Source organism: Rhinopithecus bieti, unplaced genomic scaffold, assembly GCF_001698545.2.
Source record: "Rhinopithecus bieti isolate Rb0 unplaced genomic scaffold, ASM169854v2 scaffold_48739, whole genome shotgun sequence".
NCBI classification, from domain to species: Eukaryota; Metazoa; Chordata; class Mammalia; order Primates; family Cercopithecidae; genus Rhinopithecus; species Rhinopithecus bieti.
Window position 1 is genome coordinate 566,624 of NW_016820251.1, and position 19,423 is coordinate 586,046.

The window sequence follows — 19,423 nt, forward strand, 5'->3', positions numbered from 1 at the left end:
GAATTTGTATATGCAAGCCAAAAGGCTTCAGCTCTGTAGGTGGTAAATCAAGATATACTTTACCTGTACTGAACTACTGTTAGATTCTGTTCTCCGCAGTGCCTTGCACATCGGATATACCTCATCCAGCTCGACTTACTAGGTTCCCCACCATCAATAAAGTGCTGTAGTGTCCCATCCTGGTCATATATCTGGAGAAGAGGTCAGAAGGTCAAGTAGTTAGAACGAATCATCAGCAATCATTTTCCCTGCTTCCCTTGGTGTCTTTATGTGTCAGGTGCAGAAATTTATTGCCCTTAGGTTTGCTAGTGCTTATTGATGCTTGTGGACACTCAACCGGAATAACAGGAAAATATGTTTTAGTGATGCAAGTCGATCATGTTTTTCTTATCAAGCCAATCTTCTCTGTATTAAACATATTTGTGGTATCTCACGGATGTGACCATATTTCCCAAAGAATATTTGACTGATTTTGACAGGCTAGTCTTAAGTAATGAGCTGCTGGATAAACAAAGCAAGTTGAAAGGAGAGACCACATTGACATTGTTGGAACATCCACATTCGAGCCCCCCAGGCTCAAACACACAACTGCCCAGAGGCATTCGGGAGGCAGTAACTGTCCATTCAACAGGCTGGGCGACACCTAGCAGAAGAGAGGTGGAGAGTTATGGAGCCAGAAAGAACTGGCAAAACAGACTCTGATTTGGATGAAACAAATGGACTCTCACCTTAAAGAAGATGTTTTTCAAGACAAAGTTTTCAGGACCTGAAACTATTAGGAGAGGAGTCATTTAAAAAATAGAGAGAGATCCTCAAAAAGGGAAAGAAAATATAGCTGTTTCCTATGGATCCTACATTTCTTAACTGAGTTGTCTAATTGTTACTGCCTCACATCAATTCAAGCAGATTTCCTTTCAAGATAGCATTTGAGAAAATGAAATCCGCTTCAAACCACTCAATAAGCATGGGACAAAAAGTCTCGTGAAAGCAACTAGGGAGCCAAGCAAACACAGAGTCAGTGCTGACAGCAGAGGCAACAGCTTGCCTTTCCAGAAACGACTTCAAATCCAGGGCACTTAGGGGGACATGGTATCTAGAGGAGTGGGAGATGAGGAGGTCATGTATCCACAGCAATTCTAGAAAGTCACTCCCAGTCCTGGGGCCATTCAGGAAGCAGGGACAGTTAAAAGAGTTTCCTAAGGGTATGGTTCTCAGAAGGACCATAATACAGTGCACCATTTCAGATAAAATCAGCAGTGGGATCCTTCTTCTGGTAGCTACTTCCCCAGAGCATCCTGACAAATCGTATCTCTCACTCTTGCTAGTCAGCCCTTCCATTTTTCCTTTTCAAATAAGCATGGAGAATAAGTGTTAGAGAGAGTCTCACTGGTTACATTTAGGCTCCAAAATTAGTATGGTCATTCATAGTTTAGCTCAGCATTTCTATTCTGGGGGAGGGGGGTGCAAACGGGCTTAGTGATGACAGTTTCTTTTTACTATCACCAGTCATTTAAAACAGCTAAGTTTTTAAATTTTATTTTATTTCATTTTATTTTATTTTAATTTATTTTTGCTTTTCTTGAACTCATTCCTCTCCAACCCCAACCTTTCCACTAACCCCACAATGAAAGACAAACATTAATCTGTTAAAAACAATTGAGAAGTTATGACTGGGTAAACGCACCAGAGTGATCACAATCAATTTACTTTGAGAAGAGTGAAGAGAATCTTGGATATTTATTTAAGACTAATGACTTCTTTAAATTTCTAGGTTTTGGATAATGGCAAAGAATGGAAACATTTCATGGGGTGGCTACATCTGCTACATGAGCAATTAAATGATAGACAACATATTTAGGATTGATTATACTGTAGTTGTTTCTGTTTTTGTTGTTGTGGGGTTTTTTGTTTGTTTTGTTTTAAGAAACTGATTAAGATTCAAAATTGCAACTCTGAAACTTGTTGACAGTCTCAGAGTTGAAATTTTGAATCTTAACCAGTTTCTTCAAAATTGCAACATTGACCAAAGCCATTTGGTTCCCTTAATGCCACTGTTAATCTTTAATGGAGTAAGAAATGTTGATGACCCAGCCCCTGCCTTCCCTTCTCCCAAAAATAAACCTTCCATAGGGACTGCTGGTAAAAATTATTATGAAGCATTTTGAGAACTGCACACAACAATCCTCCTTTGTGCATCAAGCTACTATCTTCAACAACAAGTAAAATCCCCTAACATTTCTAACTAGTGGGGACTGTCTTAACTGTTGGCTCATTTGATCACCAGCCACTAACCAGTCCACCTTAAAATTGGTATGAAAAGTATTTCCCCTACACTCTTGTTTCAGCAAAAATCTTAAGTACATGGTGACTATAATAAAACCTACAATTTTTGCCTGCCTGATATAAACTGCTACTTGCCTTGAGGAAAAGTAAAAGGCTATTTGTCAGGCTCTTCCTGAGTATCACACAATGTAGCACATGGCATGAGGTTTGGCTTTCCTGGCTTTAGCTAATACTAATATTATAATATTTCACATGAAACTGTGATGCAAATCCCATGCACCTACTTAACCCCCATAACTACATACCCAGAGTTGAACAAACTCATTCAACCTTGATACTGCTTTCTTTCTCAGCCCCCAGAGCCTAGCCATCATCAAATACAGTTGAATTTTCCTTCTATATACTTTTCAAGTGCATTTATGTCATCCTCTCCACTGTTAACCATTTTAGTCCAAATGAGATTTTTTTCCTCACATAAAGTATAGCAAGAGCCTCTTAACTGATTTCAAAAAACACTAGAGAGAAAATAAATGAAAAGAAAACCTAGTCCCCTTTTTTGTTGTTGTTCAGTTTTTGCATGCATTATTAAAACAGAGAAGCTATGTTACCTAATGTTAAAAACTATCTGTTATTCTTTTGGGAAAATATTTGTAATACATATCACTGTATTATCAGCCTCTGATTTCTTCTGTGATTATTGTTGCTGCTATTTTCAAACCATTGCTTTTGGCCTGTTCTTTCTCTTTTATCAATAGGAGTGGAAATATAAGAAAAAGGGAGACCTCTTTCTTACCCTTTTAAGGGGATTTTAACAGTATTGAATCTAATTCTATTTATTGGGACATCACACATATGGTTGAGATAATGATCACACAATTTCTTACTCATTACAAATCATGCATGGCATTAACTGAAAGCCACCACAAGAAAGGAGTTGTATTGTGATCCTGCATATTAGGAAGTGCCACTCTCTCCCATGCTTTTATTTTCCTTGCACAAAATCTAGCTTTAAATGAGAGCAACAGGAGTAAAATATGCACCAGGGTTGCGTGTTACAACAACTGGCTGTGAGTGGCTTGTCCACTGCTTTGTCATTTACTAAGGCTGCCAGCCTATGAGAACAACAATAATCATAGAAATGGTGGAAGCCAGTGACTGATCTAAGCTCGTTTTAACATAAGCATAATACCATCTTCCAAATGATAGGAATTGTGTGTATTGGTGGCTCTGAGCAAAGTGTTTCTCCAAAGCAGAATTTGCAAACTAGTGGCTCTCGGGCTAAAATCAAACAACCGACCAACCGTGTTTTTCCTACACAATGTTTAAATATTTTTTAAATTTTATCTAATTGAGATTTCTAACTTCTGAAAAATCAAAAGATGGGTCCTCAATTTCTGGCAAATGATCACTGGTGGCAGTGATCCACTTAAGATAAGAAAAGGTGGCTCCCTTTAGACTGGGCTTGAGCTTTTCCAGTTCTGCAGTCCCTACCACTCCTTACTGTCTTACATGCTACTTACTTCACTAATTTACTTACCTGCTTGGCCTCATTAGACATTTACATTTGTAAGCCCAGCAGTAAGGGGATTCCTGGCACCACTGAAAATCAGTCCATTACAGCTGGGACACTTTCAAAGAAAACTGTCTGAAGTGACAGCCTAGAGACACTGCAAACGTTCATCACTCCTGTGCTTCCCAGATGCTATCATCTGACCCAAGATCCAAGCTTTCTGTCCTGCAGTTTTCCAGTGAAGGGGAGTGCAGAGTTTTGTTTTTGTTTTAATTTTCCTTCATTTTTACCAGGACAGGATTTCAAAGATCGTTTCAAGTGAAGGATCCCCTTTAATTCAAGGAAGTCTTAAATGTAATTCCAGTATAAAAACAGATGAAAGTTGCCCTGGTTAAAAAATGAGGAGTTGATGGGAGCACCTCACCAACACAACTAACCCCACCATGACTCTCTGAGACAGTTCCCAGGACACCTCTAGGGGCCCAAGGTAAGCTGGGGGACCCTGTGTGAAAAAGTACAGGCAGCACATTTCCTCCAGTAGATAAAGCCTCCATGAAGCTCAGTCACCAACTCTTCTGCTAGAATGCCGAGCACTGTGGCTAAATTTAGAGCCCAGGAAAATCAGATTTGGAAGGGACCTCAAAGACCATCTGCTCCAACCCCATCCATTTATACAGAAGGAAATGGTGTCTGCAAAAGTTAGTAGTCTAAGCAAAGTGAGGCAACTAGTCCATGACAGAACCAGACCTCATCTCTAGGCCTTCTCACCTGCTCTCCACTTCTCTGTCTCCCCATCTGGGAGTGTGCTGAGGCCTTCCTCACCTCATTCAGTCCTGTAAATATCCTGAAGAGAGCCAATGACCTCAGACAAAAGGAACTTGAATTACAACTTAATCATGAATCTGTTCCTCCCCAAACCCAGGTCCCTGAATTTCAGCATGGGGAGGGGGAAGGGAGATCTGAAGGTTTCATATAAATGGGATTAGTCAGTTTTCAGGGAGTGAGGAGACATTTCAGATGCCCTCTCCCATGTTCCCAACCCTGGCATATCCCTGTGCCAAGGCTCCAGACATCAGCATTTGGTTGTGTGTTGAAGTGCCAGCCTCCTTCAGTTTTCACCAAGCAGCTGAGGTGAGGAAGCATATTTTATGCCCACACATCTAACACGGGGCCCAGCACATAGGAGGAATCCAATGAATGCCGAAGTGAACTGAATTCTCACAATAATTCTATATCTTCTTAAAGATCTTGGATTTTACTCAAAGCTTAAGAAGAAATTACCACTAAATGCAATTAAACCTTGATTCTAAGTACTAACAACTAGGATTAAAAAATACTGTATTCTTTTTTAAGCCAATCTCTTTCAACTCCATGAAATACAAAGGTGAATTTCATATGATGATTTAAAATGGAATAAACAATTACCACAGAAAGGGCCCAGAAGAGGTCGTTGGAGATTTCCAGTTTAGATCTGTGAGCCCAGCACTGTTTAAAATCCTTTCTCAGCTCATGGAGGATCCAGGGAAGAGCAGATAAAAAGACACAGTTTCTCAGATCTCCTCTACCTATTTACACAGCCCCATCTTTCTGTAAAATTCAGAAAATTGGGGTTCCAATAGTCAAGTGTATTAGAAATTTAAGAAAGCATACTGTTTGCCAACAAAGATAAATGTGTTTTACTACACAATTCCTCTGTGTGTCAGGAGGTAGAGACCCAATATTTTGTATTCCATAAGTTAACTCTACAACCATTTACTCAAAAGAATGATTCTTGGCTGTTTTGACTATGAAAAATTAGTAACCAGAACACTTTTATTACTAAACAAAAGATTTTTAAAAGGTGAACAGTGGTTGTTAAAGGAGACCTTCTGAAGTATTCTTAGTGAAAACACACAATATAAACCACTATGGTTACGGGTGACTGTAGGGTGTACAGTACAGAGGTTAAGAGCATGCATGTGGGTATCAGTTTCAATGCATGCGAGTTACAATTGTGGTGATGTGATTTTGGTCGGTTATTTAACCTCTTAAGGAAGCTGAGACTTTCTTTTTCCGAGAAAAAAAAATGGTGCTAATAATAACCCCTATCTCGAAGAGCTGATATAAAAACCAAATGAATGAGTATATGTAAAGGACTTAAAACAATGCTGGACATCTAGTAAGAGCTCAAAGAACATAGCCAGCCTTAGACCAACACTATTATTAGATGAGAAAAGTCAGCCTAGACATAATCTACTAACTTGCTCACGGACACTGGTCACAATATATTATGTGCAGCATATGCAAGTAAACTATTTCTAAGGTTATCAGAGCATAAACTCATTGAGGGCAGGAATATATTTTAATCATTTTTAAATTTACTGACAGGTACCTTACACAGGGTTTTGTACACACCAGGAAATCAACTTTTGTTGAAAAAGAAAGGAGAAAGAAGAAAAGATTTGGAATGACGTCAATGGAATACAGGAGTAAAACAGTTGATGTATTAATAGTTTATATTTTATCCCCAGATAATCTATTTTAAAATAAAGCAAACTATGTCAAAATAAGAAATGGTATATGAATGTAATACTGTCCAGAAAATGGGAAGGAAGCATTTCTTCAACTCTACACTTTCCTAAAGTTAATCAGTTTTTAGTTTATTGCAGTGTCCCTTGTCATGTAAAATACATAGGCACCCACTATACCTTTGAGAACATTTCTGGAGCATGCTTGAAATTAACAAGTATTTATTACAAATGTTTTAATTAGCTGTGGCTTCAGAACCCCAATATCCCAATGTCTCTCACTGAATATCACCTACTATATAGGATTGCTTGACCTCTGAAGTCACTGACATTTTTGATCAGAGGGAGCCCCAACTTACAATGCCATATTTCTGCATGAACACTCAATATGTTCAAGGTAGGTGAGCTGTCTGTGCAGTCACACATACCTGGATGCAGAGCAGGGGACATTTGTGGATTTTAGCCTGGAGCCTCAGATCCACAGAGATCCAGCACTGCTCCCCAGTCTAGAGAGGAAAACAGCAAATACCATAACAGTGTAGCCTGCTAACCTTTCTGGTTTTAAACTTTCAAATCAAGCTAAATCAAGGCTTGAGAAGAAAGATCACAAAATAAAACTTTCAGAACAAGTGAAAGCATCTGCCTCCACCTTCACACAAGGAAAGAACATCAGTTAATGACCAAGTCATGCATATTCATGTGGCATCTGAGTTTATAAAATACTTTTACAGGTTTATTTATCTGTATAACTGACCTACAAGGGAAGCTGAGAATATTATTCTGCTTTACAGGGAATAAGCCTTGGGCTGAGAAAGATGAAATGATTTGCTCGCAGTTATGTAGTTGGGAAATGTGAATCATAGGCCACCATGTTATTGCTTTCTTCATCACATCCTATTTGCCCTATCAGAGAGAAATGTAGAGCTCTTCCTTTAAAACTAACTGAAATTCTCCAAATGAGGGTCATAAAAACATTCATAATGATTAATAATGTTCTTTATCAAACAAATTTCTATTTTTAGAACAAATGTCAATTTAGTGAGAATTAATCTGTTATTAAAATGTAAACAACCAGCAACCATGCAATGGATAAAGACGCAAATCCCCAATTCTGCTTATCGCAATGTGTCATAATGACTAGGAACATCAAAAAAAAAAAAAAAAAAAAAAAAATGCATAAGACTGTGAATATGCATATTTTACAATAAAGTTTCCTCATTAAAGTAAACACTGACTAGTGTGCCCATATTATGTGTGTTCAGCTTTTCAATTTTTTTCTCAAATATGTAATATTATACGTTTTTTCATTTTAATAGTTTCTCCCTCCTCCGCCCATTATAATTAACTTATTTTGTTGTTTCTAATAAGGAAATCCTTTCCTCTCACTTTGGTTTGGAATATTTTGGAATGTCTCAAATGCCAAGATTCTAAAATGTGGCTTCAAAGGTCAAGTAATAAATGGGCCATAAAATAAGTGAGTAATGGTTATATACACCATTGCTGTATTTTCGGTAATGCTGATTTAAAGCTATATACTGTACTTTGTCAATTCACATTCATCAAGTTCCAGAAATATTAGAAAATCATTAGAGGTTTATGTTGAGTTTGCAGATAATACTAACATATAAGTCAAGACTGAAATATGGTAATCAGAAAAACAGTTGAAAAGTGTCAATAAACTGTAAAACACCCGTGGTGGTGTTTGCAAAGCCTTCATCAGAGAGCCGACCATGTGAAGAAATGGAAATGGGTATTTTGGTCACACTGTGGGTCAGCTGCTGCTAAGTGTCAAGTTAGCAGAGGAGAGTCGGTGACTCTGAGGATTATGACACGGAGACTCAGGCACTCCTGAGAACTGTTGAGCATTTGGTGAATTCCACTTATCTCTGAAGATGGCGGCAGCCCGTCGATATGAAGCCTGCCATCCATCAATCTGGAGTCTTCTTCAGGCATCCTCTGTCTGTTGATCAGAGGAAGACTTTAGGGAATCAGGCTTCCATTATCAGGATTTTGTCTGTGATCTGAACAAGCCACTGAACCTTTAACTTTTCACTTGGCAAAAGCATATATGCTGGAAAAGTCCTGACAGTTCATTCATTTTGCTCCATCCTGGAGCCAGCTGATGTCTGACTGGTGAGACCCGCCCTCTTTGATGTTGTACTCTTTTGAGAGTGCCCTGCTGTGAAAAAAATTTTATCCATCCAAATTAAAGAGAAATATTTCTGCATCCAGCTGTTAGCTGTGACATGTTTGCCATTTTTCAGGGCACTGGCTTGGTGCCATCCACAGGCTCTGCTGCAAACCTATCTTTTTCCCTTTTCTCTGTTGCAGCAATAATATCCACAGTGCACAGCTGTCTCCAGTGTCCACACAACATCAACACTAAAAAGGAAAAAAATAGCAACCCTACATTGCTAAGAACAACCTTGGAAATATTTGCATGGAGCAGTTTCTTTTCGTTTGTTTTTTTTCTCTCTCTTTTAGTATCAGTGTTAATGTATTTCACAGACTGCAAAATTCTTTGACACAATCTACCCATTTAAACATTGCCTAAATCCAGTCTTTAAAAATCTATCTTTAATTAAAGCAGTCAAGAAGAATTCTTGACATCTATTAAATATATTTACAAATGAAATGAATTTGGATCCTGTGAAAACTTATTTTGTATATACTAAGTTCACATTAAAAAATAGACATTCATTCATGCGTTCATTTGAGCAGAGAGAGCTCTGTGAAAATAAAGAAAACTCTCATGAAAGCTTGAGTAAACATTTATATCTAACTAATCAAGAAAACCTGTATCTTCTTTTATTTATTAAGTGCCATTTGGGGGCCTATAAAGATTGCTGCCACAAACTCTGTGTACTGTAAACAAAGGGCAGCTTTCATTATTACCACGTTTGTCTCCATATCCTGAGATAAACGAGTAAAGCACCACAGTTTCCAGCTTCCCTCCTATTCTGGCTTTTCTCTCTCTTCTCTCTCATATACACTTTTGCTGAGATGGAAGGGGATCACTAAACTAGACCTCAGTCCTTGGCATCAGAGAATCCTGCCTTGCAAATAATCTTGGACCGTGGCTAGCAAATGTGAACAGCTACTCAGCATCCTTTCTTGTGTCAGTGAAAGATGGATTTTGGAAACAACAATAACAACAACAACATGCTGTATGTTAGAAAGTATCAATTTTGGAAAATAAACCACAGAGAAATTTGTATTAACATCTTCCTCCACTTTTAAAAATAAAGCCTTAGTTTTATATCAAACAGGAAATGGAACTATTATTTTGTTAAAATAATCCTACAAATAATAGTAGTGTGAATTGATGGAATTTGCACATTACATATAATAGTATACCAAATAGTTCTTCACTAGAGAAGTATAAAATGACACATTCAAGTTAATGCTCACACTGCGATGCACACCTGAAATCTCCATATAGCTCGTGCAACATATCTTATGGAGTACTATTTAACTCTTCATTGTAGTGGAAATTTTGGTTTATGTGGTCTAGTGGGTACAATACCGAATAGATTTTGCTGAAACCTGACTATACCTCAGTTACTGACTACACCTCAGCCTAGTAGCTATTGAAAAATATGATTTCCAAGAAGCAGCTTGAACCAAAGCCTAGGTGCAAACTGCTATGTTAGAGAGCAATCGTATTAAATACTTACAGAGTACTAAGTGGGAAATGTTTGTAAAGGGAACGTCTCTAAAAAATCAGAGAGACTACTTCTATATACGTGTAGACACACACACACACACACACACACACTATGCCCTAGAGCTCACCCGCTTTTTTTCAGTGAGAACTTTCTAAAGACACAGAATGTTTGTCCCAATGAAGTAATGGTTTCCTACAGTTTTACTTCTTTTCAGAGCAGGCAACAGCTTTATTTCTTTGCTGAAATGTGTCACTCTTTAAATTATTATGTTTTCCTAAGTCTACGACATTCTTTTCCTAACCACACCAATAAAGTGTGATTGTCAGACATGCTTTATTAAGGGAAAAGTGGCCCTCTGTCAAGGATAGAAAACATATTTTCAGATCTTAAATAATTGAGAAGACATTCCTTATGTCAAGTTGGGACAGTGCTGAGCATGCACTCAGTTCCCAGTTTACACTGTCCTGCCCTGGATCAGACAACAATGGAAGAGAGGAAGGCACCCCTCAGACTCAGGGGGCTCAAGAAAGGCAGCGTCTAAGAGCCACTACTGGCCTAGATCAAACACATTTACTTGCCATAGATTTCCTCCCCACCAAGATCCAAGAGATGAGGCACCAAGGATAGAGGGTGATGACAGTAATGGCGAGTCTCAAATTTAGACCTCTGACTTCCCAGACAGCATTCTTTCAACAAAAATTTAGTAAGCAGTTACTATGTGCCAGCCACTGTGCTTGGTGCAGAGCATTAAAAACCTAAGACCCACTCCCTGCCCTCAAGTAATTTATAGTGCCATAGGTGAGAGACATATAAAACAAATCATAAGACATCTAATCTGGCACCAAATCTGTAGTTTTTCCCATCCAATCTTTGGATATTTGTTGTCTAGAATGTGATTCCTAAATGTGGAAAAAGCAATCCATTACAATTTTGCAAAAAGGACATCAGGACTTAAAGAGAGGCAACACTAATCATTTAAGCCAATGCTGGATTTAAAAGGCAGCATTAAATAAGCAAGGATATAACCTCAATGAGGGCAAGGATAAAATCTGTTTTGCTTGCCATGGTATCCATAGGCATTAGCATGGTGCTTGGCATATAGCGCCTTCTGTTGGGAATATGTCTGTCAGTTGGTTGGTTGTTTGGATGGATGGCTGTTTGGATGGGTAGCTGGATGAAGAGATGGACAGTCAGGTGGATATAGATAAAAGGATACGACACCTGCCAGGTACCCAAGCATTAAGGGCCAGGCCATGTCTCTCTGCTCTGTGAGTGAGCCAAAACAGCTAAGGCAGAGTTGAGTATGCACTGGGAGAATTTTATGGGATACAATGTTGCCTTCAAAAGTATGCCTTGCCTCAATGGTTACAATGAACATTTCCTTTAAAAATGTCCAGAAGTGTCTGCAGAGTTGAGGCTGCTACAAAGCAGCAGGATAAAGACTTCACCCAGTGGAGAGGCCTAGCATGCACCTCTCTCTCTCCAAGTGTTGGTCCTCATCCCATTCCAATCCCCACAACTGTCACACGCTGAGGACTACTGTTACCATCCCTAGTCTTCCCCTTCACTGACACCTTCTCAAATCACCCCACCCCTCATTCATGCCTCAGTGCTTCTCTTCAGGCCCCAGTTCTCCTCTCATAAGGATCCTGGTAGCTGTAATTTATACCTAGTTGTGAAGGTGGGTCAAGGAGCTACTCTTGAAAAGAATATTTGCATTCTGAGCTTTATCCTTAAGTGAAGTTTGAAAGGGGGCAATGACCTTTTAAAGGAATTCGAAAATGCGTAGTAAGGGCTGAAGTCATCCATCATGGGGGAGAGCAGATGGCCATTCCCAGGATCCTTCCCATTGCATAGATGGCTGTGTTAGTCCTCATAGAGCTCTAGGGGAAGCTGCCCATCATGCTGCTGCAGTCCTAATACAGGAGCACAGGCTCCATGAGGAGGGAGGGGCTCAAAGGAGAAGGCAAGGGATTCTGATGACAAGGGCAACCCCAGATCCTCCTCAGAAGAGCTTTCTGCAAGTCCTCTCCAGGGGATGCTAGCTGGGCCACTCAGCCCCACTTTCATAAAGAGCCTCAAATTTAGACCTTTGAAGTCATTTCCAGATGAGGTTATGCATACAATCACAGAGATAGACTGACGGGATTGAAAGAAGGAGGCCTTCTTTGCACAACTCTAAATTGAGTCCCATGACTGGACCACACTGCCTGTAGCAAACCATAAATTAACATTTTTATAAATCCTGTAATTAACTTATGAATAGCACAGTTCTATGTTTCTGGTATTAAAAGCATTAAGTTGTTAAAGGTAAACATTTAGAGTATACCACTGTTTTTGTAACCCTATTTTGGCATTTTTTTCATTTTTCAATATACCAAGAGCCTCAGAAAATGGAAGTGGCCCAGGCCTCCAAACAGGCCTGGTTTGGGCTGGCTAATAAAGCTCCTTTCACACAGCTAGGCGGGAGGCTGGCAAGTGTGCAGCCAGCACTGGGACATCACGCTGTCTCCCAGAGAGGTGCCCTGTGTTTCTGGATGGGCATTTGCGTTGTAAGGTTTGGTTCCCAGGAAATCTAACCAAGAGATCCCGTCAACCTGAATGTCTGGGACACAAGGTTTGCCAGTCCTTTGGTTTGTAAAGGTTATGGCTCACATCAGCCCCCAAAGAAAAGAAGGCACCAAGTTACACATAGTTATAACCTGTAGGCTTCCTAAATTCTAGACAGGACGTAGGATTCCCTTCTTTCCACAGGAAGCATCTGTGGGCTGAAAGGAAATAATGGATGGAATCTCTTACATTGGGGTCTACAGAGAAGTTTTAGGCAGGGCTACAAACACCTTGAAACCACAAGAAAATGGTGTGGGTGCACATGAGTAACCTTCTGGGAAGAAGGTTCATAGTTTGTATTAGATTCTCAAAGGAGGTGTGTAGAGGTGTGTACACACACCCAGACACACACACACACACACTTTAAAAACTACTGCCAAATCCCATACTTTCAGATAAAAGGATAGCACTGACTGGAGAAATGGAAATGAGAACATCTGTGAATGAGTTAGAGTTCTTGGGGTGTTTAATGTACTTTCGAGGAGGTTCTCTTCAAAGGTTGCTGGATGTCTCCAGTCTCTGAAGTGCTTGATCTCACTCTCATTTCCTCCTTTCCTGAACTAGAAATCCTGAGGTTTTTGGTTGTTGTTGTTGTTTGCTTTTCACTGTGCTTTCATTTTGAATTCGATTGCAATTGTGTTGTGATATTCTGCTTTTACCTAAATCTCTGACCACATTTTCAGGACCGCTAGAAAAGCAAACTGAAATAGAATCCTTTGGTTGGTTTATTTCATAAGACAGATATTTTTAGGTTAGAAATCATGTGTGTGGGCCAGATTACACTGGGCTGCTCAATATTTCAGCTTTGTGAACATTGAGCACTGCCTATTGCTGGATTTAGTGAGTCAGTGGTTATTAAGACACCAAAACATTTCCTTTCAGCTTTGATCAAATCCTATGATGCCACCATTTTTCCTACTAAAAAGAAAACATATAATCACATTAAATTAGCTCATTCAATAGAATCATTTCCTTTGTGAGCTGTAAATTGTGTATAAATTAGGCATTGTTAATCTCCCTCTGACTTACCCCCTCATATTTCCTAGTTAATTAGTTGCTAGATGAGCTACAGATAAGGAATCCTGCATTCTGGTTCTTACTCTGGCAGTATCAACTGTATGACCTAGTAAGTCACCGAACTTGAATCTGCATGTGCTCAAAGGCATTAAATAAGATAATCTTTGGGATTCTCCAGCCCATTTCCATGACCCCATGAATTGATGACTATGTAAATATGCCTTAATATAAGTACTTGACTGTTGGAACCCAGAAGGATGAGAGTCATAATGCAACCATTTCAAGTACATAAAAAAGTTTCAATACCCAATAAGAGGGAGGTGGGATAACATAAGTCACAATCTCTTATTAGACCTATGCAGTTTTAATCATAATTTATGCCTTCCAAGCCGTTGAGTCAAGAATAAACTGATAAAAAGCTGTATTTTTTAAAATTCCACACAATTAAAAGTGAATTCAGTTATACAAACTTTTAAGCTGTGTATTTAGATTTAAATGAAAAGGATGCATGGTCGTGGAGTGAATCTGACAGCCTGGTTCTGAATCTGGGATTCACCAAAACACTTAAGTCATTTGTAAGATGACGTATTACAGAGTTTCTATGAGGATAAAATGAGATTGTCCATATTAAGAGCCTGACACACAGTAAGTGCTCAAAGAGCATCATTTTCATTGTTTTCTATTGGTGTGTTTTAATTTCCCTTTCCAAAACAAATTTCCTTCTACTTCAATATTTCTGAAAAACTAAGCATAGCTAAATACAGAAGAAAAATGACAGAATTTTGGGCCTTTGGGTATTGCGTGTTCAGTGGAACTGGACAGAGCAGGAATCAAGTCTTAGTTGGGTGACTTCAGATAAGTTACTTAATTTCTCCAAGCTCATTCTTGTGCGTAAGAAGAGAGTAATAACTCTATAGAGCAAGCAAGGATCAAGAGAAATATGACATATCAAGGGCTGCGAATAGTGCCTCATATACAATTACAAAAGGGAATTTCTAGAAAAATAAAAATCTCTTTTTTCTGTAGTTCAGTGACCCCTTTCACAAATCATAAAATCTGAAAATTTCCTATATAATTGCTTTAATTATATAATGAATTAATTATATAAATGTCAAGATATTAAATAATGTTTAATATGTTAATTCGGGCAAATTCAAACTTGAAAATTTTCTTCAAAATTTCTAAATCATTTCAGATGTATCTCATTGCATCACATCATATTTCTTTTTAAGTTAAAATAATATTTTAAAGGGAGGAAATAATATTATTCCCATATCCTCAAAGCAATCAGAATTTGATATATTTATTTTACAAAATAATGTTGAGTTGGGATATAATTTCTCAAAACTGGGTTTATAAAACCAAAGAAGTATAATCATGATAAATTGCACATGGTTTATACTTTTCTATATTTAATTTCTATAATCACCCTTGTAAAAATTACCAGAATTAACTCTAAAAAATAATTGACTTTATTAAAAAATTTTTTAACTTAGAATCTGAGGTTCAATTTAAAAGGGGGACATGCTTGATGAAAGAACAGCCTGTAAACAACTTTAGAAACAATAATTTATAATTAAAATTTAAGAATTAACAATTTGCCTTCTGTTTATTAGTAAGCCATTTACAAGCCTAAGTCTCAGCAAGAATAAACACATAAAATAATACTATGCACCAGAAGAAAGACAGAATGTAAAGATTCTGTCTTATTCATGAAAACTGTTTTTCAGGCATTTACTTTGTAACAATTTCATCGGAAAGCAAAAATTCATAGCCCTATCAAGTTATGTACCATTTTTTATTAGGTAAGAATTTTTTTTTCTGTAAGTCATCTTTGCATTTCTTTTGCAATAAATTCAATACATGTCAACATCTAAATGGTATAATTAAAATCCAACAAATATCTTTTTTTCCCTTTAAAGTGAATAATTTTGTCCTGCTGAGAAGCTGCATAAATCTTGGCTAGTTTGTACATTTTTGCTTTCAAAGATGTAATGTAACCATCAGAGCTGTTACATCATGTAAATAAATTTCAAAGATGGTATTAATATAAAACTATATCACATAACCCTAAAATTTAATATAGCTGCCATGGCAATAACCAGATCATTTTCCAAACAAATATATATTCCATCATGTCATTTTGAACTTTTTCTGACCTTTTTTTTTTTTTGAAAGAAAGAAAACTACAATTGGGACCAAATGTTTTCTGAAAGAAAATACAGGCAAGCTGATTTGGCCAAGCGCAGATAATTTCAGATTAAAGATGTTACTGCATCTTAGAACTTAACCCATTTTTTTATAAGTCACAGTAATTATGATATTATTATGATATCATTTGGGAAGTCTACGAGCTTACAATAGTGCTTAGAAAATTTTTTAATGGTTTGATATAAACTATTACCAATTACACAGTTTATTTACACAGAAAAATCAAGTGCAGGATTTGCTGCCCTTTGAAATAGGGGTTACAAATGTGTCAGCATCTTTTCCACAAACAAATCATAAAAACAATCATACCAAACAGAAGCCCTTCCTGCACCATCCTTTTTGCCACCCATCCTTCCTCCTTCCAGGTCCTGCTCCCATATCACCCACCCCATTCCTCATGCTCCTCTCCAACCACATCTTGGGTCCAGAATCTCTGATTCTCTTTTATTTCAATTCTGTACCTGTAATAAACCCAAGGTCCCCAAATCTTCACATTTTAAAAATTGGTTAGATCAGTCAAAGGAATCAAAACAGTAGATGCAGTGATCCTATAGAAATAAAGTCACCAGGGTCCAACACAGGCTACACAGTGAGTGACACCTGCATCCCTGAGGACTGGTTCAACATATACCAGTAATGATTCTCTAAAGACCCTTTCAAGAATGGCAAAGAATCTATGGATCACACCGTCCACATGCCAAAATACACACACACACACACACACACACACACACACCCCTCCCCAAAAAATAGATGCAAAATCTAATTTTCACTGAATATCATCCATAAACTATTAGCTGCATCTCTTCTGAATGTTTCCATGAGGAGATCATTTCACAGACTACCTAAAAAAGAACATATCCCTAATACGGAATCCACCAAGAGATTCTGTAGTATACTTTAAAGCTCACTTCAGCCAGTTTAGACCTCTACTTTGAGAAATAATAAATTCTTTTTCTTGTTTGTCAAAGAACTGCTAATTTAATATCAGAATTTTCATTCATTTAAAAACTGAACTAGCGTACTGTATTAGTCCGTTCTCACACTGCTGTAAAGAAATACGAAAGACTGGGTAATTCCTACAGGAAAGAGGTTTGATTGACTCACAGTTCCGCATGGCAGGAGAAGCCTTAGGAAACTTACAATCATGGCAGAAGGCAAAGGGGAAGCAAGTACTTTTTTCATAAGGAGGCAGGAAAGCAAAGTGCCAGCAGGGGAAATGCCAGATGCTTATAAAACCATTAGATCTCATGAGAACTCACTATCAGGAGAACAGCAAGGGGGAAACCACCCCCATGATTCAATCAACTCACTCCCTCAACACGTGAGGATTACAATTCAAGATGAGATTTGGGCAAGGACGCAGAGCCAAACCATTATCATCTACTTTAAAGGGAGGGCGCAGGAAGCATGGTGCTTAACAAGGCTTAGGAAGGGCCCTGCTGCTTCTCTCCTCTAGACCAGCTGACATTTCCAATAGCTTCTTTCCATGCCTTCAAAAAGAAACAGCAAACAACCGAAACAAAACCAAGCTCTTGTCATCTAATGTGTCCAAATATTGAAAAGTCTATGATTATGTTTCCTTTGCTTTTTACAGATGTGAGATATAAAAATCCAAATTTACCAAAGAGATAAAGGGATAATTTTGTTTGACAAAAAAATTTTACTAGTTTTCCTGAAAACATTCAACTTTCCCAAATCGCTGAAGTATGACTTGACTAAAGCAAATTCAAATTATAACGTTTCAAAAATATAGTTGCTGTGTAAAATAGGTTTTACCTTTGTGTACATAGTGATAAAGAGCAGAGATTATATAGGCGCTTAATAATCTCTGCTGAAAGCAAATGAGTAAATGCTCATATGCATGTGATAAGATAACCTGCTATCAGAACCATTCCTGACATTTTGGTTTTCATATCTGCCTTTTCCCTCTAAAGTACGTTTCATACTTCTCTTAGCTTGGTACAATTGCCAACAACTACTGCTTCCTTTTGCATTTGGGATTCCAGAACAGTATGTCATATGATTTACCAATATTCACTCATGTGCTTATTTTTTAAAGTCATTAGAACAGGAAAAACTCCCCAGGTCTAAGTATCTTTTCTTTGAGCAAGAAATCATGAATGAAAAAGAAAAATTCTTACATCATAGAACATTATGTGGGCTGTCATGTAATTCTGGCCTATATCAGTATTTGAAAGGTGGTGGGGTGAACCTAGAGTAGGCAGGATTTCCCATACTTCAGCATCAGCATTCGTGGTTTTTGCTGTATCTTTATACCACCCGTACCATTACGTACTTAATATTCTTAAAATTACTTGAAATCAGTTTGTTCCTGGTACTTAACCTCATCATAAGCAATATTATTTGTAAAACTGTGGGTTTGATGTGCCAGGTATATTAAGAACACTTTTCTGTACATCACCTAAGATTATTTTTTTTCTATTTTTTATTATACTTTAAGTTCTGAGATCCATGTGCAGGACGTGCAGGTTTGTTACATAGGTATACATGTGCCATGGGGGTGTGCTGCATCCATCAACCCGTCATCTACATTAGGTGTTTATCCTAATGCTATCCCTCCCCTAGCCCCCCAACCCCCGATAGACCCCGGTGTGTGATGTTCCCCTCCCTGTGTCCACGTGTTCTCATTGTTCACCTCCCACTTATGAGTGAGAACATGCGGTGTTTCATTTTCTGTTCTTGTGTTAGTTTGCTGAGAAGGATGGTTTTAAATACAACAACATACCATACTTTAGGAAACACTGGCTTAAGAAACAAGACACTGCACTGGCTTTCAAGGCCAGCTCTGCCCTAGCAATGTGTGCCATGAGGTGAGTAATTTTAAGCTCTAAGGATTTCCTGGCTTGCTCATCCATAAGTAAAATGCCAGGGTAATCTCGAAATTTTTAAATCCCAAAATTTGATTACCCCAAGACACCAATAGTGTTCTGCAGTCACCTTGTACACTGACTCACAGCAGATTCAGATTCAGGTCTTGGAATTCTCAACTCCCAATTTAATGTTCCAATTTACTCTTCCACGTTCCACTGTCCACACAAATGTGCAAGTAACTTAGAAATGGGTATATTGGAAAAACACGAGAGGGGCGGAGCAAGATGGCCGAATAGGAACACCTCCAGTCTCCAACTCCCAGCGCGAGCGACACAGAAGACCGGTGATTTCTGCATTTTCAACGGAGGTACTGGAGTCGTCTCACTGAGGAGTGCCGGACAATCGGTGCTGGTCAGCTGCTGCAGCCCGACCAGCGAGAGCTGAAGCAGGGCGAGGCATTGCCTCACCTGGGAAGCGCAAGGGGAAGGGAATCCCTTTTCCTAGCCAGGCAAACTGAGACACACAACACCTGGAAAATCGGATAATTCCCACCCCAATACCATGCTTTAAGTAAACGGGCACACCAGGAGATTATACCCACACCTGGCCGGGAGGGGCCCACGGCCACGGAGCCTCCCTCATTGCTAGCACAGCACTCTGCAATCTAACCGCAAGGCAGCAGCGAGACTGGGGGAGGGGCGCCTGCCATTGCTGAGGCTTAAGTAGGTAAACAAAGCCTCTGGGAAGCTCGAACTGGGTGGAGCTCACAGCAGCTCAAGGAA

At 38.6% G+C, this 19,423-nt stretch overlaps 1 protein-coding gene across 2 annotated transcripts in view; it reads right to left on the reverse strand.

Moving 5' to 3' along the window:
• Positions 1–19,423, reverse strand: part of PRDM6 (PR/SET domain 6) — a 110,102-nt gene that overhangs the window by 32,219 nt on the left and 58,460 nt on the right. Inside the window, exon 5 of one of the 2 annotated variants that reach the window (XM_017859759.1) lies at positions 64–191. The exons of the other annotated variant lie outside the window; for it this stretch is intronic. Within the exon in view, the coding sequence (XP_017715248.1) occupies positions 64–191 (128 nt within the window). The remainder of the gene's footprint in view (positions 1–63; positions 192–19,423) is intronic. 2 annotated transcript variants of the gene reach the window in all.